Source organism: Mastigoproctus giganteus, chromosome 9 (genome assembly GCF_048544385.1).
Source record: "Mastigoproctus giganteus isolate SK-2022 chromosome 9, ASM4854438v1, whole genome shotgun sequence".
NCBI lineage: Eukaryota > Metazoa > Arthropoda > Arachnida > Uropygi > Thelyphonidae > Mastigoproctus > Mastigoproctus giganteus.
The window spans coordinates 214,610,330-214,636,094 of NC_143583.1; the positions used below are offsets into that span (position 1 = coordinate 214,610,330).

Here is a 25,765-nt window from a genome sequence, read left to right on the forward strand (position 1 = left end):
TTTTGAATATTTTCGTTAGATTCTTTTAATTGCGTTAATTTGATTTTTAATTGTTTTAAACTGATTTGTATTGTGTTAAATTGATTATTTAATTATTTATATTTTACTCTAATGTACTGGTAAGTTGTTGATTTTTTCATTTTTACTGTTTTAATTTCTGGAGGGTATCATACGGAAGTGTTCTATGCACTATATTGAGGTAAACTCCTCTTATTATTTTACTAATAGAATAGGTATAAACAGATAATTTGCAAGTCATAAATAAGAGACAAGAAGCAGAGGAAGAAGAGTTGATATTATCACAAAAGGTTAGCCACAGTATTGCTTTAAGCCATGCAGAAGTATTTCTTGACTACCTGGAGCGGCAAGGCGATAGTGTTCTGTTTGAAAAAAATTGTTTTAAGACATATTCAAAGTGCAATTTGTCAAAAAGTTACAGAAGGGGGGAAAAAAACAAATCTTCTATACTTTTGTATTTTTCTAAGTGAATTGATTTTCGCTTATCTCCAATTTTTTGTAAGCTTAAAATGTAAATATGTTAAAAGCAACATGTTTTAAAGATATCAATAGACTTTTTAGGGTAAAACAAAACTTGTAAAAAATATTGTGAAAATTGTTTGCACCTTTGGCAGCTGATGCAAGCATACATCATTACCTATAGATATGTTTTTATGCCTATGTAAGAATCGTAGGGGGTTAGAGGGGAACAGGTATCCTGTGTGTTATCAGACACTCAGCCTAAAACAAAGGTTAGCCACAGTATTGCTTTAAGCCATGCAGAAGTATTTCTTGACTACCTGGAGCGGCAAGGCGATAGTGTTCTGTTTGAAAAAAATTGTTTTAAGACATATTCAAAGTGCAATTTGTCAAAAAGTTACAGAAGGGGGGAAAAAAACAAATCTTCTATACTTTTGTATTTTTCTAAGTGAATTGATTTTTGCTTATCTCCAATTTTTTGTAAGCTTAAAATGTAAATATGTTAAAAGCAACATGTTTTAAAGATATCAATAGACTTTTTAGGGTAAAACAAAACTTGTAAAAAATATTGTGAAAATTGTTTGCACCTTTGGCAGCTGATGCAAGCATACATCATTACCTATAGATATGTTTTTATGCCTATGTAAGAATCGTAGGGGGTTAGAGGGGAACAGGTATCCTGTGTGTTATCAGACACTCAGCCTAAAACACTGATGGATCCAATATCTCTCTATTACAGAAGATTTAGGAGAAGTCCGGTTGGCCTGCCTCCCTAAAATCCACTCATGCACACCTTCTCGATGGTAAGCCCTGTTACGTCACTTAGGTGGCAACGAACGTGTAGAGTGGTTCTCTTCAAGATGCCTGGTCAGCATGAAGAGGAAAAGACCAACCCCTCCAGCAATATGAAAGCACGACGAAACAAATGGCCCTCAGTCCCCAGCAGCTTTCACTCTCCCTCTTACGGCAGTGAGAGGATTAGAGTGGAAGCAGAGGGTGCTAAGAATCTCTGGGTACGACCAGGCTGCCATGCACGGAAACTGAACTTGGCCTGTTATAACGTAAGAACACTCATCGGTGAAGACAGGATATTAGAGCTGGAAAAGGAATTAGAAAATGTGAATTGGAATATCATCGGTTTGGCTGAAACAAGAAGAAGAAATGAATCACTTATAAGTTTATCAAGTGGAAATCTGCTGTACACCAATGGAAACAGTGAAAGGAGTGAAGGTGGAATTGGGTTTCTGGTCCATAAAGATTTTAAAAACAACATTTTGGAATTCAAAAGTACATCACCAAGAGTGTCAAGACTAATACTCAAGATTTCTAAGAGATACAAGCTAAAGATTATAATGATTTATGCACCAACATCGAGCCATGATGATGAAGAGGTTGAAGAAATGCACACTGAAATTGAGAGTCTTCTAGATGAGCAGAAAACCCACTACACTATTATTATGGGAGACTTCAATGCTAAGGTTGGAAAAAGACAAAACAGCACAGAAAGGGGAACTATAGGAAATTTTGGAATTGGTGAAAGAAATGAAAGAGGTGAAAGACTTCTGGAATTTGCAGAATCTCAAGGACTGTCAGTAATGAACACTTTTTTCAAGAAAAGGGTGAACAGAAAGTGGACATGGAAGAGTCCAAATGGATTAACTACTAATGAAATCGACTTCATCCTCACTAATAGAAGATATATTGTGAATGATGTCACCGTCCTGAATAAGGTAAATGTTGGAAGTGATCATAGAATGGTAAGATGTACACTTGATATAGATGTAGGAAAGGAAAGGAAAAAACTGACTCGAGTAAATAATACAAAGGTCTTTGAGATAACAGAAGAGGAGAAAAAGCAGTATGTACTGGAACTTAAGAACAAGTATGAGCTTCTGCAGACTGCTGAGGACCAAGATATCGACAAGGAATATTACAACTTTTTGAAAGTGATAAAGCCCAAGAAACCTATAGGGAAAAAGAAATCCAAAGAAGAAAAAATTATTCAAGAAACACTTGTCATGATGAACCGAAGACAACAAATGAAGAGGAAGAAAAACACTGACAGGGAGAAAATTGAGTATACTGAGTTATGCAAAGCCATTAGAAAGAGACTCAGAGAGGACATAAGAAGATTTAACACAAGAAAAGTAGAACAAGCATTAAGGGAAAACAAAGGATTTAAATCAGCAGCCATGAGCTTGTTATTGTTATTTGGTTTTTAGGAGCATTAGCAACTAAGGCCATATTGCTCCGGGAATATGCGGTGGTCATTCCCTGACCTTTCCGCATCCTCCGTATTTGGTGGTGACGGCCTCGAACCCTGGTCTAATCAAGAAGCGTGTGCTACGCACTGCTGCTTCTTCCCACCTGGCTACGGAGGCGCCCATGAGCAGTAATACAGAAAGACAAATGATACTGAAACTGAAGAATAGCGTTGGTGTACTTATAAACAGCAAAGAAGGCATAATTCAAATAGCAGAAGACTACTATAGAGAATTATACAAGGAGCAGGGGAATGATGCCAGCAGTGGGGAAGATGGATTGCAAAGTAGCAACACATACGACATACCCAATATTCTTCCTGATGAGGTAGAACATGCATTGAAGAAAATGAAGAATCAGAAAGCCCCGGGGGAAGATGAAGTTACTGTAGAGTTAAAATTGGGAGGAAGAGACATAACACAAAAACTGGCAAGGCTCTTCACAAAGTGCATTATAAAAGGTGTGACGCCTAAGCAGTGGAATAATGCAATCATAGTTTTGCTGCATAAGAAAGGAGATAAATCAGAAATTGGAAATTATAGACCAATTAGCTTGTTATCCCACATCTACAAGTTGTTCACAAGGGTCATTACTAACAGATTAGAAAGAATACTGGATGAGAATCAACCGAAAGAGCAAGCTGGCTTTAGGACAGGATTCTCAACTATGGATCACCTTCATGTAATATCACAGCTAATGGAGAAAGCAAATGAGTATAAAACACCATTATGCCTGGCATTTGTGGATTATGAAAAGGCATTTGACTCCATACAGCATAAGGCAATGTTTCGGGCACTGGAAAGACAAGGCATTGATACCCCATATATTATGATTTTGAAGAAAATATACGAGAGTGCTACCTCCTTTATTAGACTAGACAAAGACAGTAGGAAATTTAAAATTGAGAAAGGAGTTCGACAAGGAGACACAATATCTCCGAAGCTGTTTACTGCTGCCCTTGAGGAAGCTTTCAGAAGATTAGACTGGTCGCAGAAAGGAGTCAATGTGAACGGAGAGTACCTAAACCATTTGCGATTTGCAGATGACATTGTGGTCATAAGCCATGATCCCAAAGAATTAGAGGAAAATCTTAATCAGTTATGCACAGCTAGTAAGGATTTTGGACTAAAGATGAATATGGCTAAAACAAAAGTAATGATGATCAAGTATGCCACAGAAAGGGAAATAATGATTGAAGGAGCAGTAATTGAAAAGGTGGAGTCATATACTTATCTGGGACAAGTTATTAGCTGTAATAATGATAAATGGCTGGAAGTCAAGAGAAGAATAAATTTTGGATGGATAGCATTCAGGAAATATAGTCGCATACTGAAGAGCAATATCCCAGTTTGTCTGAAACGTAAAATAATGGACCAATGTATACTCCCCACCATGACTTATGGAAGTGAAACTTGGGCACTCACCAAAAGAATGGAAGAGAAGCTGAGAACCACACAGCGAAGAACGGAACGAATCATATTGGGAATAAGACTGTTAAATAAGAAGAGAAACACATGGATTAGGCAACAAACTCAAGTAAAGGACATTCTTATCAAAACTAAAGAACTAAAATGGTCTTGGGCAGGACACATAGCTCGAAGACATGATGACAGATGGACTAAGAAAATAACAGAATGGTATCCAAGAGTAGCTAGAAGAAAACCTGGAAGACAAAGGCGGAGATGGATAGATGAAATTCATGAGTTTGTGGGTAGTAAATGGATGTCCAGTGCTCAAAACAGAAGCAACTGGAAAGTTGCTGGAGAGGCCTTCATCCTGCAGTGGATCGAAAATGGCTGATGATGATGATGATGATGAAGAATCGTATTGGACACACAAATAGTACGTAATAATTTTTATTTTTATTTTTTTCCAGTTTCACTATATTTTTTAGGCACATTGCTGAACATTTTTCAATATTTTTGGATTAACCAACAAATCAGTTATCCGGGATTTTATTTTTACTATTTCCAGGAAAATTGAGATTCTACTATATACATGGTCTCAGCTCCAATCTCAGTGATGTCCATTTCCACTTAGTCTGCCAAGCTCCACATACTCCTTCTGACAGAATCATAATTATCGGTTGATTCAACCACTGCCCATCTCAGTTGTCCAAATTATTTGCTGAATATTTAATTTTGTTTCAAAGGGTTATTAGTATTAGTAATGGCCGCATGGTGCAAGAAAGCCTATTTTTTGGCTGGTGCTTATGCTGCACCAGCCAAAACAAAAAAAAACCGATTAAAACAATAATAAAAAATAAGTAAATAATAATAATTAATAAAAGAAAAGGAAATTAAACCTATCATCCTATGCATTTCCCTCACCCAAAGGTACTATTCAGATGACCTTTGAATTTCCCCAAACTGTCAGCCTCTACCACCCATGTAGGCAACTTATTCCAGTAATTTATAACTCGCTGGCTAAAATAAAACTTCCTGCGGTCCAATATAAACATTTTCCCCCCTAACTTGAATTTATGTCCCCTAGTTCTAGCATCATTTATAATCTTGAAAATTTCGTCCTCATTCATTTTTCTGATGCCTCTCAGAGCCTTAGTCAATCAAATCTCCTCTAAGGTGTCCGGCTTCCAAACTCTGCAACCCACATATTCGAAGTCTTTCTTCATAAGGATTCCCTTTTGCCGATCTCACCAGCTGAGTTACCCGTCTTTGCAATCTTTCAAAAAGCTCGATGTCTTTCTTTAGTCTCCATACTTGAACACAGTATTCCAAGTGTGGTCTAACAAAAGCCTTGTATAATGGAATTATCACGTCCCTATCTCTACTTGCAAAAGTTTGATAGATCATCAATAGGATACCATGGGCCTTCCTTGCAACCTGTTTACAATGCTCAGAGAATTTCATGTATGACCATATCCTAACACCCAAGTCTCTTTCCTCCAGTACTGGGTTTAGTTGAACTCCACCAAGTGAATAAGTTATTTTAGGATTACTGTTTCCCAGGTGTAATGCCCTACACTTTGTTGGATTAAAGCATAGCTGCCATTTTTCTGATCATTCCTGAAGTCTATCTAGGTCTCTCTCTCTCTGAAGAGAGAGAGAGACCTAGATAGACTTCAGGAATCATCTGCAAATTTAGACTCACGCCCTCTATCCCTTCGTCGATGTCGTTTATGAAAATTAAAAACAACAGTGGTCCTAATACTGATCCTTGGGGAACCCCACTTCTTACATCAACCCAATCTGAGGAATAGCCATTTATCACACCCTTCTGCCTCCTGCCCTGAAGCCATCCTGCTATCCATCTAAGGATTTTCCCAGTGATTCCAACCTGTTCCAGCTTATAAAGCAACTGCTCATGTGGGACTGAGTCGAAGGCGCTTCCGTAGCCAGGTGGGAAGGAGCAGCAGTGCATAGCACACGCTTCTTGATTAGACCGAGGTTCGAGCCCGTCACCACCAAATATGGAGGATGCGGAAAGGTCAGGGAATGACCACCGTATATCCCGGAGCAATATGGCCTTAGTTCCTAATGTTCCTCAAAACAACAACAAAAGCATTGCTGAATTCTAAATAAACAATGTTGAAATTATTCCCTAAATCCATCTCGTGAGTGACCCTTTCAAAATAGCGAACCCGATTTGTTAAACATGATTTTCCCTTTAAAAAACCATGCTGAGTATCCTTGAGAATTTGAATTCTATCCAAATGATCCTGAATTCCACCTTTGATCATTGCCTCCATGATTTTCCCTACCACTGAAGTCAGACTGACAGGTCGATAATTTTCCACTTCACTCTTAGAGCCACCCTTGTGTATGGGAGATACATTGGCACTTTTCCAATCCAACAGAATCTCCCCAGAGTCTCGTGATTCGCGCATAATTAGCCTCAATGGTTCAATGCACTCACTTGCCGCCTCCCTTAAGATTATAGGATATATTCCATCAACTCCAGGAGCCTTACTGGCCTGTAGGCTCGAAAGTTTTTTTCATTAAATAATATTGCGAAATTTCAATATCATTAATTACATATTTTTCAACTTTGCTCCCACAATTTCCCATTGCCACAAAAGGTTTTTCATTTGTAAATATCGATGCAAAATAACTGTTTAGCTCATCTGCAACGGCAGTTGGTGTATTTAATACTATCCCCTTTCCCTTATGCAAAGGTCCGATCTGGTTTGTCCTGCTCTTCTTGGCATTTATATATGTGAAGAATTCCTTATCCCCCCCCTCCCTCTTTGCTCTCTTTGCTAGTGATTTCTCATAAACTGCCTTTGCCTGTCGAACCTTTTCTGTGGCTCTCTTACAGATCATCTTGTAGCTGTTATAGGCATCATTACTTTTTATTGCTCTGTAGCCTTTCCATGCCACCTTTTTCTGCTCAAAAAATGTGGCAGCTTCACTATTCATCCAACTTGCAACCCTCCTCATGGAGTTTTTTTTTTTTTTTTTTTTTTTTAATGGTAAATATGCATTCAAGGCATCTGTGATTAATGTTTTAAAAGCATACCACAGTTCAATTGTATTTATTCAATGTGCGATATCTACCCAGTTAATAGAGACCATGTAGTACCTTAAGGCATTGTAATTTCCTTTTCTGAAATTAGAACCCATTCCTTTGCCTTTTACTACTGCTACTGCCAACTGGGCTAGCCAGGTGGGTCAAGTGCCTGCCTGGCAACCCAAAGGTCGCGGGTTTGAATCCCGCCTGGGGCTTGGATCAGAGTACTACGAAAACCTTGGGAGGTGCATTATGGCCACAGAAGCCGATGCGCCAACAACTACCAAAAAAAAAAAAAAAAAAAACTACTGCTACTTCTCTCATCATCATCCACCGTAGAACTCCGTGATCACTTCCTGCTACTGGTTCCTCTACTGTTAGCCCTGTTATGTCATCTGATTCATGGGTGATGATGAGGTCTAGGATAGTCTTTTCTCTAGTACATTCCCTGACATGTTGATACAAATAACAGTCATCTAGTTGATTTAAAAATTTGTTCCCCATGTCGAGTTTCCTTCCCGTTTACTCCAATCAATTAGAGACAAATTGAAATCACCTATAATAAGACATTGACGCTTACTTGCCCATTCCATTTGCATGTAGAGGCTTTCATAATCTTCACAATCACCTGGTCTGTAGATTACTCCTACTCGCATTATACCTTTGTTTCCAACTATCTCACACCATACAGATTCTATACTAGCATGTGAAACGTCTGAATCAGGGGAAGCTATCGTCGCACTCAGGCTGCTTCTGATAAAAGCATTACCCCACCACCCCTTCTATCTACAGTATCCTTCCTAAATACATTATACAAGCCGTACTGAAACTCATCATCTCGTCTCCGTAAGCCCTATTATGTCTGCATTACTTGTTTTAACCAGCATTTCGAATTAGCTCATTTTATCGATGACACTTCTAACATTACTATATAAACAATTAAGACTTACTGTTCTTGTATATTTAACAACCCTAACACAACCCTAAATTACTAAGCCTATGCAGGGAATGTCCACCCTGATATTCCCTGCATAGACTTAGTAATTTGGAATCTCCTCTTTTTGATTTTCTTTGGCTTAAAATCTCTACCACATTCCATCAGATTGATCTGTTGCCTCTGTCATTCTCCCACCTCCACTGATCACTTGGACCTCTTTGACTTCCCTTTGAAACTTGACTTTCTTCAGTCCAACTTTCCTAACAAGTAATTTTCCTTGTTGATTTTAATGTTCAAAACTCCAGCTGGTTTCTGTTTTCTAGTCATACTGACCCAGCTGGTTGAGATGCTACGGTTTTTCTAAGTACATGGTTGAGGTGAGTGGTCCTCTAGGTACCTCAGATCATTACTTGGTGATGGTGTATTCTCCAGTGGAGCCTTTTTCTCATGGCCATTCTCAACCTCATGTTGTTTGGCATTACTATGCAAAGTTGGAATAATCTGCAAGGTTTCGTTTCCCTGGTCAGATTATTGTTTTAAATCTTCTGATTTTTGCTCAGATTGTGTCAGTGGAATTGATCTTGGAGGGATGAAATCCTTTATTCCATATACTCTGCCTTTAAAATATCGTCCATTATCTAAACCTTAGTTTTCCAATAAATGTGCTAAGGCTGTTCAAATAAGAATGTTGCATATCACAGTTGGCTTGTATCCAAATCTTCATCTTCATTTCCTGCCTACACCAAACCTGCAACAACTATAAAGCAGTTATTTATTAGTCCAAACTAGATTTTAAACAGGCTGAGAGTAGAAAACTTGCTTCTTGTCCAAATGGTATTCGAGCATTCTGGTCTCTTGCCAAAGCTATTGGCTGCACCTTTTAGGAAGGATGTAGAGGTGCTGGAATGATTACAGATAACGGCAACGAGATTAATGAGTGGAACAAAGGGTTGCCATTATGAAGAAAGGCTAAAGTTCTATCAGGGCTACCTTATTTATAATCTTAATTATAATTTTATGATTTACAATAAAAGAATGATAGGCTTAGCTCTTCTGCTGATTCAGTGAAAGTCTTGTGGCCCCTGATAGACAAAGCAGTTTATGTACAGGATTGTTATAAGCACTGATGAAGTTAGAGATTTTGTTATGCTCCTTATAACAACAAAATCAGTGATAGTTACAAGTAGTATGGTTTGATGAGTGTCTTGGTATTTCATTGCATTTTCAGAGGAATAATTTTAATGTTATAAATTGGGCAGTCCTGATAGAGAAAGTGGCATGTAATTTTCAAAACCTAATTTTGTTGTTTGTGCATGTTTAGTCTTTTTTTATTCATAGATTTTTATTTTACTGTAGATGGATGGGACTGTGGAGGGAAAATGCCCTAGCGGTAGACCAAAAAATACCTTCACCGGGATGTTCCTGGATGAAGCAGGACTTCAAAACTTTGAGGAACTAAAACAAATGGCACAGAAGAGACAAAAATGGCGAGAGCTGATCAGTAATTAAGTCTTGTGACCAGTCACAAGACTGAATTACTGATGATGATATAGATAAAGATTAAATCATTTTAACAGTTGATTGAAGTGGAAAAGTCATAGAAATGGCTGGTAAGTTGGATGGATAAATTTTAATAATATATATAGTTAAGACCTTGAACCACAAAGGAATAGATAGATTCAGAGTGCTGTAAATTAAGTGACTTATCAATCTCATAGAAGTCTATGGGAAAAATTATTGAAGTTGAGTGAAGTTCAAGTGCCAGGAGTGGACAGAGTATATTATCCTGTTATACCAAAAAGGACTGAATGTGAATGCCTTATCCCACTGTGGATGTTAATGAGATTATCATTAGATTACATACTGGTGCCTAATGAAGGTGTCATCAGACTGGAGAAGTGCTGATGCCTCACTCCACAAAGGGAATGCAAAAGACATAATGGATTACTATAGACCAGTGAGTTTGAGTTCACTGGTGGGAAAAATCATGGAGGCTGTGATGAAGAATACAGTACAGGATTATTTAAATAAGAACAGTATCCTTTATGGATCACAGCATAGTTTCATGAGTGTGAGTGATTCCTGAAGGGGATGTCTTGCCTGACCAGTTGATTTAATTATTATGAGGAAGTTATAAAAACATTTGGGTACAAGTTTGGGTACAATTTGGGTATTAAAGTTGTTTCAACTTTAACATTATTTACCTTGACTTCAGCAAAGCCTTTTGATACAGTTTCTCGTTAGTGGCTGTTATACAAACTTGAATAAATTGGGATTACTGGAAAATGCATTATTGGATAAAGGGCTGACTAAAAGGCAGGAGACAGAGTGGTTATAATTGGACATCCCTTGCGGTGGACCTGTGTAGCAAGTGGAGTTCCTCAGGGATCAGTATTGGGACCATTTCTGTTTCTATTTTTTCTTAACGAGATTGATGAGGGTTTGTTTGCTTATAGGCTTTACAGCACAAGGGCAACATGGCCATAATGTGCTGATTGATGAGGGAATACAGAGTAAGTTATCGAACTTTTGAGTCAGTTTGGTGTGACATAAGCATTGGGAGATCAAAATTGAGAGTAGGAGTGTGCTATAGGCCTAATGACTCTGATGAGTATAATAAGGAACTGTACAGGGAAATAGAGTGGGCCAGTAAATCAGAGAGTCTTATAATGGGAGATTTTAATTTCCCAGATATTGACTGGAATTTGGGGGCTGGTTACTCACACACTAGCAGGGATTTTGTGGATTTATTGGATGATTGTTTTCTACATCAGCATGTTCGGGAGGCAACTAGAGGGAGTAATACTCTTGATTTGATTATCAGCAGTGATTCTTCATGCATTAAGAATCTGCAGATAATGAACCACTAGGTGGCAGTGATCACAGTGTGCTGAAGTGGGATTTACTCAAAGAGGTAACTACCATTAGGGGTAAAGGGAAGGGTTATTGCTTCCGTAAAGGCGACTACGATGGACTGAGACAGTATTTAAATTCTATACAGTGGGACCAACTGATGATGTTACCAACAGCAAATTCAAAATGGGAAACATTCAAAGAACTTATCTTGGAAGCTACTAGGCTTTACATACCAACTAAGAAATATTGTTCAAGGATTAGGCCAAAATGGATGTCAAATGAACTAATGAGGCATATGGCAGAGAAGAAAAATGCATGGGATACTTACAAATTAACACATGACACAGAAGCCTATGATAGATACAAGTTAATATGCAACCAAGTTACAAAGGAGGTTAGGCAGGCAAAGGCAAATTACGAGAAATCCTTGGCAAGGGATGCAAAGAAAAACAGCAAAGAGTTCTTTACTTATGTTAACTCTAGAAGGAAGGGGATGAATCAGATTGGTCCACTTGATATTGATGGGTCAAGTGTTGATGATCCTGCTCAGGTAGCTAACAAACTAAATGAATATTTTGCATCGACATTCACACATGAGGAGTTATTCAGCAAGGGGAATGCCAGAGGTGTATTCAACTCTAGCAGTAAGCTACAGAATCTTGAAATAACTGGGAGTAAAGTGGAGGAGAAACTGTTGAAGATAAACACAAGAAAGGCACCCGGGGTGGATGGGATCTATCCAGTTATATTAAAGGAGGCAGCAAAGGAAGTAAGCAAACCCTTAGCCATAATTATGAGAGCTTCCTTGGACTCAGGGGAGGTACCCATAGACTGGAAATGTGCAAATGTGACCCCAATTCACAAAGGAGGATCAAAGGCTGACACAAGTAATTATAGACCTGTGAGCTTAACTTCTGTTCCAGGAAAATTAATGGAGGCACTGGTTAAAGAAGCACTGCAGGATCATTTAGACAAGACTTCAGTTATAGCTCAGACACAGCATGGTTTTGTTAAGGGGAAGTCTTGCCTGACCAACTTGATTGGATATTATGATGCAGTCACAAAAGAACTGGATGCAGGGAATAACTTTGATATTATATACTTGGAAGTTAGAAAGGCTTTTGATACTGTTGCACATGGAAGACTGCTACACAAATTGGAGCAGTGTGACATTAGAGGCAAATTGCTGCTATGGATAAAGGGGTGGTTGAGGGGGAGAAGACAGAGAGTGGTAATCAATGGACACTGCTCATCGTGGACTAATGTTATTAGTGGAGTCCCTCAGGGCTCAGTGTTGGGTCCATTATTGTTTTCTGTATTTATAAATGATATTGATGATGGTATATCAAGCTTAATGTCCAAGTTTGCAGATGATACAAAGGTTGGCAGGGTTGTGAAGGACACTACTGACACTATGCTGCTGCAACAGGATCTGGAAAGGTTGAGCAGATGGGCTGAGAGGTGGCAAATGAAGTTTAACATTGACAAATGTAAAGTACTACACATGGGAAACAGCAACCCCAGAGCAACGTATCAACTCTGTGGTACTACACTGACAGTGGTAGAGAATGAAAGGGACTTGGGGGTGGTTGTGCAGGCAGATATGAAGTTCTCTGAGCAGTGCAGACGGGCTGCAAGAGTAGCTCATGGAGTATTGTCAATGATATACAGGAATTTTTCCAGCAGGGATAAGAGGTGATTATTCCATTGTATAAGGCAATGGTCAGGCCACACCTAGAGTACTGTATACAGGTCTGGAGGCCTCATTTCAAGAAGGATGTAGAGCTGCTGGAACGAGTACAGAGAAGGGCAACAAGATTAGTGAATGGAACAAAGGGGTGCTCTTACGAAGAAAGGCTTAAGTTTTGCAAATGACAGTGTCTGGAGACTAGGCACCAGCGAGGTGATCTGATAGAGGTGTATAAAGCCTTGAATGGTTTAAGCATGCTCAATGCTGATGGGATTCTTCCTCTAGCTCAGAAAAATCACCTGAGAGGGCATAAATTCAAATTGAGGAAAGACAGATGTAGGATAGATGTGAGGAAATTTGCCTTTAGCCAGCGGGTGGTTGGTTGGTGGAATAGACTTCCATCCCTTGTGGTGGAGGTTGATAGCCTAAATAAGTTTAAGGCTCAGCTGGACAGGTATTTGGAACGAACAGAGGGGTGAAGTGGAAGTGGGTTTTTTTTTTTTTTTTTTTTTTGGCTGATGCTGTATAAGCTTGCTTTCTTGCATCAAATGCCTCTACTAATGCTAATGCTAACTTTTCTGATGATTTAAAGATAAAGGGTTTTTAACAACCAGGACCAGGCCATTTTATTTCAGAATGACTTAAATCAGTGCCCAACAGGTCTGAAAAATAGTAACTGCGTTTTAATGCTTCTGAATGCAAGGTTTTTTGCTTTGCACCTGGAATGGAAATTCAGGAGTTATAAACTAGGGGAGTTGGAATTAAAGGTGGTGTAGTAAAAAAAAAAAAGACTTTGGGATTATGATTCAATAAGATATGAAATTTATCATGTAACATAAACATGTGGCTAGGAAGGCATATGTTCTGTCTCTGATGTATAGGACTTTCACAAGTAGGGAAAAGAATGTCATATTCCCTCTACATGGGATGGTGAGAAAACATGGAACTGTATTTAAAATATTATGTTCATGTCTGGAAAGTCACACTGAAGAAAAACATAGCTTCAAGTGTTATCAATGATATCTGAAGGATAACATAGAGGACTGCAACTGGGAACAGAAATACCCTGCTGCAAAGTTTGGTAACTAGACATCTTGAGGCAGGTGTCAGCTGATAGTACTGCATACAAGTCTTGAAGCCTCATTTTAGGAAAACCATGAATCTCTTGAAACAGGTGCAGAGAAGAGCAACCAGATTAGTCAAGAAACCAAGTGGTACTCTTATCATAAAAGACTGGTTCTGCAAATTGCAGCACTTCGAAACTAGGCACTTGTGAGGTGGCCTGATCAAAGTATTTAAGGTTTCACATTTTGCAAGTTCCATCAAAACTTGCAAAGTGTGATTTTTAATACGATATTACTAGCCAACCTTTCTCCATGGCTTCATCTATAAAAGTACACAACTTTTTCTCCTTTGGCATAACTAACTGGTGATGTTTCATGGAAGTCTTCCGTTAAGAACCTTGGTTACTTGGTCCACATTACAGTGTTAATTATGTGCGACAACCTGATAAAATTAGTGCACTTCTTTTTTCCTTGGGGCTACTTTTAATTTCATTTTGCTTGCACCTTAAATTCGATGTCTTCAAACCATGTGGATTAAGAGGTGAGTACCATTAAAAAGCATAAGCTCTAGTTACAAAATGTGATACTGTTGTACATTGACACTAATGACATTAAGAGTAGGAGATTTGCCGAATTGTTAATAAGTACGGGACAACGTTGAGAAAAAGTCACTAGTTAGGGTTAAATTTGTAAGTGCCAACAATTATGCCAACTGTTTTTAGTAATTGGTTATCCAGTTTTCTCTCTGATCGCTCACTGAGGGTGATGGTAGATGGCTCTCTGTCTTCTAACTTCTCCACTAATGCCGGTGTCCCCCAAGGTTCAGTTCTTTCCCCCACTCTTTTCCTCTTGTATATCAATGACCTTCTTCCATTGACTGGAAATCCTATCCATAGTTTTGCCGATGATAGCACATTGCATTCAACTTTCCATTTTGAGAAACCTTGTCCTGCTCAATCAGCTTCAAGTTCTCGAAAATCTGCTGCCAATTCCTTAAATGCCGATCTTCAGGTAATTCTCCAGTGGGGCAAAGACAACTTAGTTGATTTCAACCCTTCTAAAACTCAGTCTTGTCTTATATCTCGCAAAAAGGATTCTTCTGCTCCTATGCTTATCTTTAGTGACACTCCAATTTCTAGGCAAAATGATATATCTCTTTTGGGGATTACCCTGACTTCTAATCTCTCTTGGCACAAGCACATTACAAATATTGCTTCCTCTGCATCTAAAAAACTTGGTTTTCTCTTTTGCTCTTGGCATTACTTTTCTTCCAAACAGCTGCTCACTCTGTATAAATCGCAAATCCGCCCTGCCATGGAATATTGTTCCCACATCTGGGGTGGTGCCCCCAAAACCTCTCTCAGGCTTCTTGATTCCATTCAGAAGAGGGCAGTTAGGTTAATTAATGATTCATCTCTAACAGAGTCTCTCCACTCGCTTTCTCATAGACGCACTGTTTCTGCTGCTTGCCTCTTTTACAGATACTTCCATGGGCACTGTTCTTCTGAATTGGCTTCTATAATTCCTGCTCTCTCTTTCAAAACAGTCCGAACACGTGCCGCCACCAGCCAACATCCATTTACTGTCCAACTTCAACCCCACAGAACCAACTTTTCATCTTCCTCATTTATTCATTCAACTGCCGTTTTCTGGAACAACCTTCCTTCATACGTATTTCCTGAAAATTACAATCTACAGAAGTTCAAGTCTAATGTCAACAAATATCTTCTTTCATCTTCTCAACCTCCAACCCAAGCACGGTACTAAGTACTATAGGTTCTAATACCTCTTGTGTTTGGGGTTCACATAAAAAAAAAAAAAAAAAAAAAAAAAAAAAAAAAAAGAGGGAATATATGTGACGATAGTTTTGTCAGTCAATTTTGACCCTGGAGAATAGTCTCCATGAGCCTTGCGTAGTCCGTGCTTATTAACAGGAGGGACTGCTTCTACAGGGATGGCATACACTCCACTTAAATAGGAGTGCAAGAATATTTGCTGATGCTATCAAGGCAGTAGTATAAAGTGGGTTGGAAAACTGCTTTGTAACTGGGTGGGTACACAGACTAATAGATTTAACAATAATCACAAGTAGAGAAAAAGTGATGCTTGCACTGTTTCTGTTGGAGCGTGCAGCAGCCTGGAAAGCAAGGTGTCTGGGAATTCAAGGCCTACTGTGAGTCATCATGGGACAAGTAAATACGTGGGCTGTGTTAGGGTAACTAACAGTAAGACCAGGTGCATATATACTTGAATGTACACCAATGCTAGGAGCATTGTAAATGAATTTGAGGTGCTAGTCACATCAAATGCAGACATTGTGGGGATATCAGGGACGTGGTAACACTTGGATATACGGGATGCAGAATTTGAATGTGGGGAGTACAATGTGTAAAGAAAGGATAGATAGGGTGGGGGTTGCTCCTAGTTAAGAATCACATAGAAACTAAGGCAGTGCAACCAGTGATATAGGTGGACAGTGCAATGTTGTGTCAGTGTGGCGTGACCTAAGCAGTGGGAAAGAAAAAATTAGAGTAGAAGAGTGCTATAGGCCTAATGACTCTGAGTACAATGAACAACTTTACAGAGAAATAGTGTATTGATTGGTACTTGTGAGTTGGTTACTCACATGCTAACAAGACCTGGGAGTTATTTGATGACTGTCTCACTTTCTGTTGGGAGCCTTTTCTATGCCCATTTCCATGGGCATTGTTCTGAACTAATTGGAAAAGAGTCAGTTCAGAAACAAGGTCCAATTTTAAAAATGATTGGACCTTGTTTTTCTAAATGAGTACAAACTTGTGCCTCAACTAGTCAACATTCACCCTTTGTTCAGCTTCATAGTAACTTTTTTTCCTTCATTTATCTGTGTTGTTTTTTTTTTTTAATAACCATCATTCACATATATTACCTGTAAATTGCTGTCTGCAGAAATAAAAGTCCAATATCAACATCTTCATCTATTCATGATACTAGTACTGCAAGCTTTAATACCTGTTGTTTTTGGGTCACTATTAAAAAGAAAAGTTTTGTTCCTATTTTAAAACTATGCTGGATTAATGAAGCTGTATTATTATTCATTTAGTTTGTTTGAAGTAAAGCAAACATATTATATTTTACTTAATTTCATGAAGTAAACACATTTTATTTATTACACAGTTAGTTTTCATAAAGATTAATTACTGCTGCAGTATTCAATAATGTTTATTTTTTTTTGTATGCAGAGAACTTTCAGGTGCAGATTATGTCCTACAAAGTTTGGAAGAAGCTGTCCAGCTTGTAAATTCATCCTTACTTTTACAAAAAATAGAGAAGATATTTGTGATTGGAGGAGAATCTGTATATAAGGTATTAGCTCTCCTTTCCCATCCCTTAACCACCTTCAGTTTTTATTACCTTTTTATGCTTTGTTTATATTGAAATGTGTTCAATTTTACTATGTTGGTTAACTGAATCCAGAACCAATTAGTTTTTGTACTGTAGTATGCACTCCCCCTACTTTTTGTAGCAGAAATAACTTTACACACAAAAACACCCAAGAGAAGTATATTTTTGAAAAACAGGAATAACTTTACACACAAAAACACCCAAGAGAAGTATATTTTTGAAAAACAGGTAAAGGTGTTCTGTATACTTTAAACACCATATTTAAGTCATTATGGTTTAAACCAGTTTGCCTAGCTTACCTATGGTATGAACTAACATTCTTTTATAAGGTTATACTTATTTATCTTTGTATATTTGGAGGCATTCACGACGCCAGCACTTAAAGTGCCGGCGTCATGAATTCCTCCAAAACAGCAAACTACTGTAGCACTCCTAACATCAGATCATTTGAAACTAGACAGGGCACTTCTAACGTTGCATTGGGTACCACCGACTTACTTTTTATATTCTCAGTTTCACGATGGATGTTGTTAAGGTATAATGTGTTGCCCGTTTATGTATACAGTTGATTGTGAGTAGAAAGAGAAATTGATGTTGGTGACTTCATCCAGCAAATTTGAATATGTTAAAAACAGGACAGTTTTATATTATGTTTGAAACACAAAGAAAATCTCTTGCAAAGTTTTTTTTTTTTTTTTAAACAGTGTCGATACAGAGTTTTGATGAACTTCTAATGTTATTTAATGAAAATATCACAACATTTGATGGCGCCTCCGTAGCCAGGTGGGCAGGAGCAGCAATGCTTCTTGATTAGACCTGGGTTCGAGCCCCTTGACCACCAAATACGGAGGATGCGGAAAGGTCAGGGAATGACTACCGCATATCCCCGGAGCAATATGGCCTTAGTTGCTAATGCTCCTAAAAACAAACAACATTTGATAACATGATGCCGCAATCAATACATCAATATTGCTGCTTACATCTATGCTTTACTGACAGGCCAGCTCCCACTAATTGAAATATTTCTGAAATGTTGCTTTCTCTTTGTTTGTAAAATTACTTTATTTCTACCTGCTATTCTTATTCAGAAATAATGTCAAATGGTGTAAAGACTTGGTGACTTTACTTACTTAAAGGATTACTTTCGATTAACATAAAGGGTAACTTCCTCTTTGATTTTGCCACACTGGACTTCTCAGAATAAAACGCCTGTTACTGTCTTCCCACCATTTGACATTATTTCCAGATGGATTATTTACAAGTACTTTCCATCCATTTGAAGCAGAAAACATTGTCCACTACCCACATGGTAACGCATTACTTTCTGTGTAATAAAGGATTAGTATCGTTTGATTTTATGAATGTTCATATGAAGACACCAGTTTTCGAAGTTTGTAATGCAGCTATCAATAGAAATATTTTCTTGAAAATTTGTTAGAAGATCAAATATACATCCAGAAAATATGCTGTACCGATATTGTTCCCTAAAAAAATTACAATAAAACAACTTTTTTTTTTTTTATCAAATGCTCATTGTAGTGTTATCAGTTTGTGCCATTTCCAGTGTGGCTTTTAACAGATGAATTTAGTTGATTTCGTGTTAGTAGATGCAATGCACATTGAAGAAAGGAAGTACGATGTTTTCGTTTCTCAAAAACACCCCATTGCAATTCTTTCGGTCATGTTTTTTTATGCCAAGAAAGAGTTGTGTGCATTTGTTCCCTCTGTATCATGCTGGCAACAGCACTGTACTTTGCAGCTTACTGCTTCCTTTCATTGCTTTCACAATACTTTTCAAAAAAAAAAAAAAAATGAGAGAGTGAAGTTATAAAATTCTTTCTGGTACAGGAAGACAAGTTATGTTTTAAATGTGAGGTTCAAAATTCATTTTGGAAGAAGAAAAAGACCGCGCGTGATTATTTTTTGTTAATGCCAACATTAGTTCTAATGTTTCAGTGGATATTCCTCAGCAGTTCTCAGATTACTGTTTTCATCTTATTTAATAATAATAAGGTTCTTTATTAACTTAAATTATATACGTTCGTGATTCCATACACAGGTAGCCAACCAGAGGAGTCTGACAATAAATTGTCTATACAAGTAACTTTTATTTCGTTAACTAATGGAACAGTACTAAAATAGAAGTAATATTTAAATTAAATATAAGGTTCAGAACTGAGCTTTCTGATTCTTCTCATTGTTGTATAGTTCGTCCCAGTTTGGAAAGATATGTTTTCCAATTTCAGTACAACACTTTGCCTTTATTTTTTTGTTGAGTAGTCTTTTAATTTTTTTTTCAAAGAATTTTAAAGGTCTATAAGCTCTGCTATAACTTATCACAAGAGGCCAAATTCTCCCAAGATTAATTTTGCAATTTTTACTGTCAGCAATGGGCACATTTTCTGGTCACTGGATAAAAACTTGAAAAAATTCCTTTTCACCTGATAATGGGGGAAATCTCCAGTCCATGGGAAGTTCCCATGGACTGGAGATGTGTTTTTACAAATGTGACCCCAATCCACAAAGGAGGATCAAAGGGAGATGCAGGTAATTACAGACCTGTTCCAGGGAAATTAATAGAGGCACTGGTTAAAGAAGCATTGCAGGATCATCTAGACAAGACTTCAGTTATAGCTCAGACACAGCATGTGTTTGTTAAGGGGAAATCTTGTCTGACCAATTTAGCATTAGCATTAGTAGAGGCATTTGATGCAAGAAAGCAAGCTTATGCAGCATCAGCCAAAAAAAAAAAAAAAAACCCACTTCCACTTCACCCCTCTGTTCGTTCAAAATACCTGTCCAGCTGAGCCTTAAACTTATTTAGGCTATCAACCTCCACCACAAGGGATGGAAGTCTGTTCCACCAACCAACCAACCGCCCGCTGGCTAAAGGCAAATTTCCGCACGTCTATCCTACATCTGTCTTTCCTCAATTTGAATTTATGCCCTCTCAGGTGATTTTTCTGAGCTAGAGGAAGAATCCCATCAGCATTGAGCATGCTTAAACCATTCAAGGCTTTATACACCTCTATCAGATCACCTCGCTGGTGCCTAGTCTCCAGACACTGTAATTTGCAAAACTTAAGCCTTTCTTCGTAAGAGCACCCCTTTGTTCCATTCACTAATCTTGTTGCCCTTCTCTGTACTCGTTCCAGCAGCTCTACATCCTTCTTGAAATGAGGCCTCCAGACCTGTATACAGTACTCTAGGTGTGGCCTGACCATCGCCTTATACAATGGAATAATCACCTCCTTATCCCTGCTGGAAAAATTCCTGTATATCATTGACAATACTCCATGAGCTACTCTTGCAGCCCGTCTTCACTGCTCAGAGAACTTCATATCTGCCTGCACAACCACCCCCAAGTCCCTTTCATTCTCTACCACTGTCAGTGTAGTACCACAGAGTTGATACATTGCTCTGGGGTTGCTGTTTCCCATGTGTAGTACTTTACATTTGTCAATGTTAAACTTCATTTGCCACCTCTCAGCCCATCTGCTCAACCTTTCCAGATCCTGTTGCAGCAGCATAGTGTCAGTAGTGTCCTTGACAACCCTGCCAACCTTTGTATCGTCTGCAAACTTGGACATTAAGCCCGATATACCATCATCAATATCATTTATAAATACAGAAAACAATAATGGACCCAACACTGATCCCTGAGGGACTCCACTAATAACATCAGTCCACGATGAGCAGTGTCCATTGATTACCACTCTCTGTCTTCTCCCCCTCAACCACCCTTTTATCCATAGCAGCAATTTGCCTCCAATGTCACACTGCTCCAATTTGTGTAGTTGTCTTCCATGTGCAACAGTATCAAAAGCCTTTCTAAGATCCAAGTATATAATATCAAAGTTATTCCCTGCATCCAGTTCTTTTGTGACTGCATCATAGTATCCAATCAAGTTGGTCAGGCAAGACCTCCCCTTAACAAAACCATGCTGTGTCTGAGCTATAACTGAAGTCTTGTCTAAATGATCCTGCAGTGCTTCTTTAACCAGTGCCTCCATTAATTTTCCTGGAACAGAAGTTAAGCTCACAGGTCTATAATTACTTGTGTCAGCCTTTGATCCTCCTTTGTGAATTGGGGTCACATTTGCACATTTCCAGTCTATGGGTACCTCCCCTGAGTCCAAGGAAGCTCTCATAATTATGGCTAAGGGTTTGCTTACTTCCTTTGCTGCCTCCTTTAATATAACTGGATAGATCCCATCCACCCCGGGTGCCTTTCTTGTGTTTATCTTCAACAGTTTCTCCTCCACTTTACTCCCAGTTATTTCAAGATTCTGTAGCTTACTGCTAGAGTTGAATACACCTCTGGCATTCCCCTCGCTGAATAACTCCTCATGTGTGAATGTCGATGCAAAATATTCATTTAGTTTGTTAGCTACCTGAGCAGGATCATCAACACTTGACCCATCAATATCAAGTGGACCAATCTGATTCATCCCCTTCCTTCTAGAGTTTACATAAGTAAAGAACTCTTTGCTGTTTTTCTTTGCATCCCTTGCCAAGGATTTCTCATAATCTGCCTTCGCCTGCCTAACCTCCTTTGTAACTTGGTTGCATATCAACTTGTATCTATCATAGGCTTCTGTGTCATGTGTTAATTTGTATGTATCCCATGCATTTATCTTCTCTGCCATATGCCTCATTAGTTCATCTGACATCCATTTTGGCCTAAACCTTGAACAATATTTCTTAGTTGGTATGTAAAGCCTAGTAGCTTCCAAGATAAGTTCTTTGAATGCTTCCCATTTTGAATTTGCTGTTGGTAACATCATCAGTTGGTCCCACTGTATAGAATTTAAATACTGTCTCAGTCCATCGTAGTCGCCTTTACGGAAGCAATAACCCTTCCCTTTACCCCTAATGGTAGTTACCTCTTTGAGTAAATCGCACTTCAGCACACTGTGATCACTGCCACCTAGTGGTTCATTTATCTGCAGATTCTTAATGCATGAAGAATCACTGCTGATAATCAAATCAAGAGTATTACTCCCTCTAGTTGCCTCCCGAACATGCTGATGTAGAAAACAATCATCCAATAAATCCACAAAAGTCCTGCTAGTGTGTGAGTAACCAGCCCCCAAATTCCAGTCAATATCTGGGAAATTAAAATCTCCCATTATAAGACACTCTGATTTACTGGCCCACTCTATTTCCCTGTACAGTTCCTTATTATACTCATCAGAGTCATTAGGCCTATAGCACACTCCTACTCTCAATTTTGATCTCCCAATGTTTATGTCACACCAAACTGACTCCACACTGCACTGTCCAGCGATGTCGACTGGCTTCACTTCCTTGGTTTTTATGTGTTTCTTAACTAATAGCATAACCCCTCCTCCCTTCCTATCCTGTCTATCCTTTCTGTAGACGTTGTACTCCCCAAATTGCAGTTCTGCATCCCTTATATCTGTGTGACACCACGTCTCTGATATCCCAACAATATCTGCCTTCGATGTTTTGAGCAATACCTCAAATTCATCAAATTTATTTACTAATCTCCTAGCATTGGTGTACACGCAAGTATACCTGCACCTGTTTCTATTCTTAGCTACCCTAACACAACCCATGTGTTTACTTGTACCGGAATGGCTCCCAGCAGTCTCTGAAATACCATGCATCTTGTTTTTCAGGCTTCTGCTCATTCTAATAGAAGCAGTGCAAGAATCTCTTTCACCTCTGCCAGTGGCTACTGTCAATCTATTGGTCTTTGTCTACCCCCAAGCCAGCAGTTTTCCGACCCACCTAACACTGCCTCGATAGCATCAGCAAATATTCTTGCACCCTTTCTATTTAAGTGTATCCCATCCCTGTAGAAGCAATCTCTCCTGTTAACAAGTACAGTCCAGGCTGAAAAAAATTCTACCCCTTGAGCCTTGCACAATCTTTCCAGGGCCGAATTGATCGACAAGGCTCTCATCATATACTCCCTCCTATCGTGTCTGGGCAGAATTGCAGACACTTTCAAATTCAACCCTAATTCTCGGCTTTTGTTCAATAGTGACCTGTACTTGTTAAGTAATTCTGCCGGTCTCATACTCTTAATATTATTAGTGCCAACGTGTACAACTATATCACCTTTTGTGCCCTTAAAAGATGATATTCGCTCTGCAACGTCATCAACCTTTGCCCCTGGCAGACATACCCTGGTCCTGTTCCACCTATCTTTTTTACAAAGCATGTTCCCCGTTTCCCTGACAATAGAGTCACCAACAACTACTAGTTCCTTCGGGACCAGCGCATTCTGCCTTGGGGGTTGCCTCTGTGTCACGTGATGCCCAAGTGCAAGCTCTGGCGTTGATGTGGGCAGCTGAGAGCTTGATGGGCCCCTCAATTTAGTTTCTTCGAGGGCATCCACCCTGTCCTTCAAGCTCTCATATAAGCCCACAAGAACGCTGAGTTGTTGCCTGATATCGATTGCCCGATTGCTCCCGTACCCGATTGCTCTGCAAACATCAAGCAAACAGTGCATTTTATAAGTCTGTGAGTCAGAGGACAACTGCCCCCCTCAGTTCTGCTCTGAGCCACAGCACTTCCATTAGCTTGATCCTTTTGCTTTGCTGCTCTGGTCTGAGTCATGATTCTATTAATTTATTAATTAATTATGTTATGTTATTAATTATATTACGTTTGGAATCTAAGTCGTTATATGTATTTATTTAAACGTACAATTTAACTGCTAACGAAGTTCAACTAACGCTATCTAGTACGGTATATAACCTACGGTATATCTAGTACGGTATCACAATGGCGGGAAAGTTAATAACGGTAGCGGTAGTTACGAACACGTGGAAACCCTTACCGATACTTTTACAAGGCCGAGTAAAGAATAAATACACCAAATTAATCAAAAAATCACAAAATAATGTTATACTACTAAATTTAAATCAAAAGTTTTAGAAAAATAATAATTTCAAATCAATAAATAAGAAAAATCCACTTAGCGGCTTGGAACACGACCGTCACTAGTGGCCTCGTCAGCAGATGCATATGTATGTACTATGGAAAACACAGAACAAGGAGTAACACAGAACAAAAGGACAAGACTACTGCACTGTGACTGATGCTAAGATGAAACAATAAGGCAATGTTGTTATTTATTGATGCAATGGCAAGTAAGGCCATAATGACTTTATTACACTTAGATAGTACAGGGTTGGCCTATTAAACAGATGGATTCAGATAATGTGGTATTTGTTTATCATTTTTAGGAAAGTGAAAAGATCATGTCTCAGTCTTCCATCAGTCTCATCAATCTGCTGCAATGTAGTTGATCAGAAGATCAATAAAAAGAGAAAGCTATCTGTTGCTCTCTTAGGTGTAAAGTGTGTTTAGGGTCTAATGTCAAAGTCCCGAATTCTGCGTAGTTTAAATTGTTGTGATACAGTACACTGTACAGGCCATAGATTTAAAAGTGTATGGATATTGTGATGTGTAGTGTTGTGTATTGTTGTTCTTTCGGCCATTTAGCTGCTGGGCCCTTGGTGGGTCCCAATGTTGCCCACACCAAGCCCCGTGGAGGCAAACCAGGTATACCAGTAATTTGTTTTACTCTGGTAGGCTGTGTCGCCTAATTTCCTGAGATTTCAGTGGCTAGGGTCTATGAAAAAAAAAAAAAAAAAAAAAAAAAGGGAGATAATACTAGAATTGGAAAAGCTGAGAATGATGAGCACAGTTTAATTCTGTCATATTTAAATTTGGGCGTGTAGGATGTGTGCTAGCACATACAGACAGAGTAAGGGAGGGAGACTGAAGGCTGGGAGGGGAAGGAGAAGTCAGAAGTACATAGATGAAAGAGAAGATGACCACAATAATTTTCAGTGGGGTCGTCTTTCTCCTGGTGGGGGCCCATGCCCACCAGGATAGGGAAAGAAAGTAGGCGAGGCTAGGTGCCCTGCCCAGATTCACCAACTGGTGAGGTGGCAGCTTAGCTGCAGTCAAAGCCTTAGTGTCTGTTTCGGTGATTTCCTTGTGTTATCATGGTAAGAAGATGGGACTTCAGTCAGCAAAGTGGGTTTTACAAGGTGCCCAGCCCTGACCGTCAACTGACGAGGTGGCAGCATAGCTGTGGTATGATTGGAGAGTCTGTTTCAGAGTTTGTCGTTGTCTTATCGTGCTAGGAAGACGATAAGACAACAGTTTTGGTTTCAACCAGCACAGTTAGCCATATGCAGTTTTTAGTCTTGATGGGAGAGTGTCTAGTTTAGTGTTTGTTACATGAGATCCTTGTAGAGGAAGCAAAATTAACCTCAGGGGCTCACATCTGGTGAGTATGGGCTTGGAGCACGCACAGTCCTGAGCTGGATATCATCATTCTTCTCTTTCTTGGTAATTCCCTTCGACTTCTGACTCTTTCTTTCTTTCTCTCTCTCTCTCTCTCTCTCTCTCTCACAGGGTAACTTGGAAATTTTTTTGGCTGGTGCACCATAATCCTCAGGCTTCCTTGCACTATATGGCTAGTAATAATAATAATGAGTCTGTTCAGTTTAGTGATCAGATTTTTTTGATCACAGGATAGTGGTTGTTTCTTATTCAGTTTTGCCAGTGTTGCTGTTCAGCGCAGGGTTTGTAGTGATGAGTTTGTTCTGGTCATGCTAAGTGGTTGCCAATTTT

At 38.9% G+C, this 25,765-nt stretch overlaps 1 protein-coding gene across 1 annotated transcript in view; it reads left to right on the forward strand.

Annotated features, from left to right (window-relative positions):
• The window catches only part of Dhfr (dihydrofolate reductase), a 108,778-nt gene that overhangs the window by 23,183 nt on the left and 59,830 nt on the right, over positions 1-25,765 (forward strand). The window contains exon 4 of the mRNA XM_090381327.1: positions 16,978-17,101. Coding sequence (XP_090237453.1) covers positions 16,978-17,101 — 124 coding nt within the window. The remainder of the gene's footprint in view (positions 1-16,977; positions 17,102-25,765) is intronic.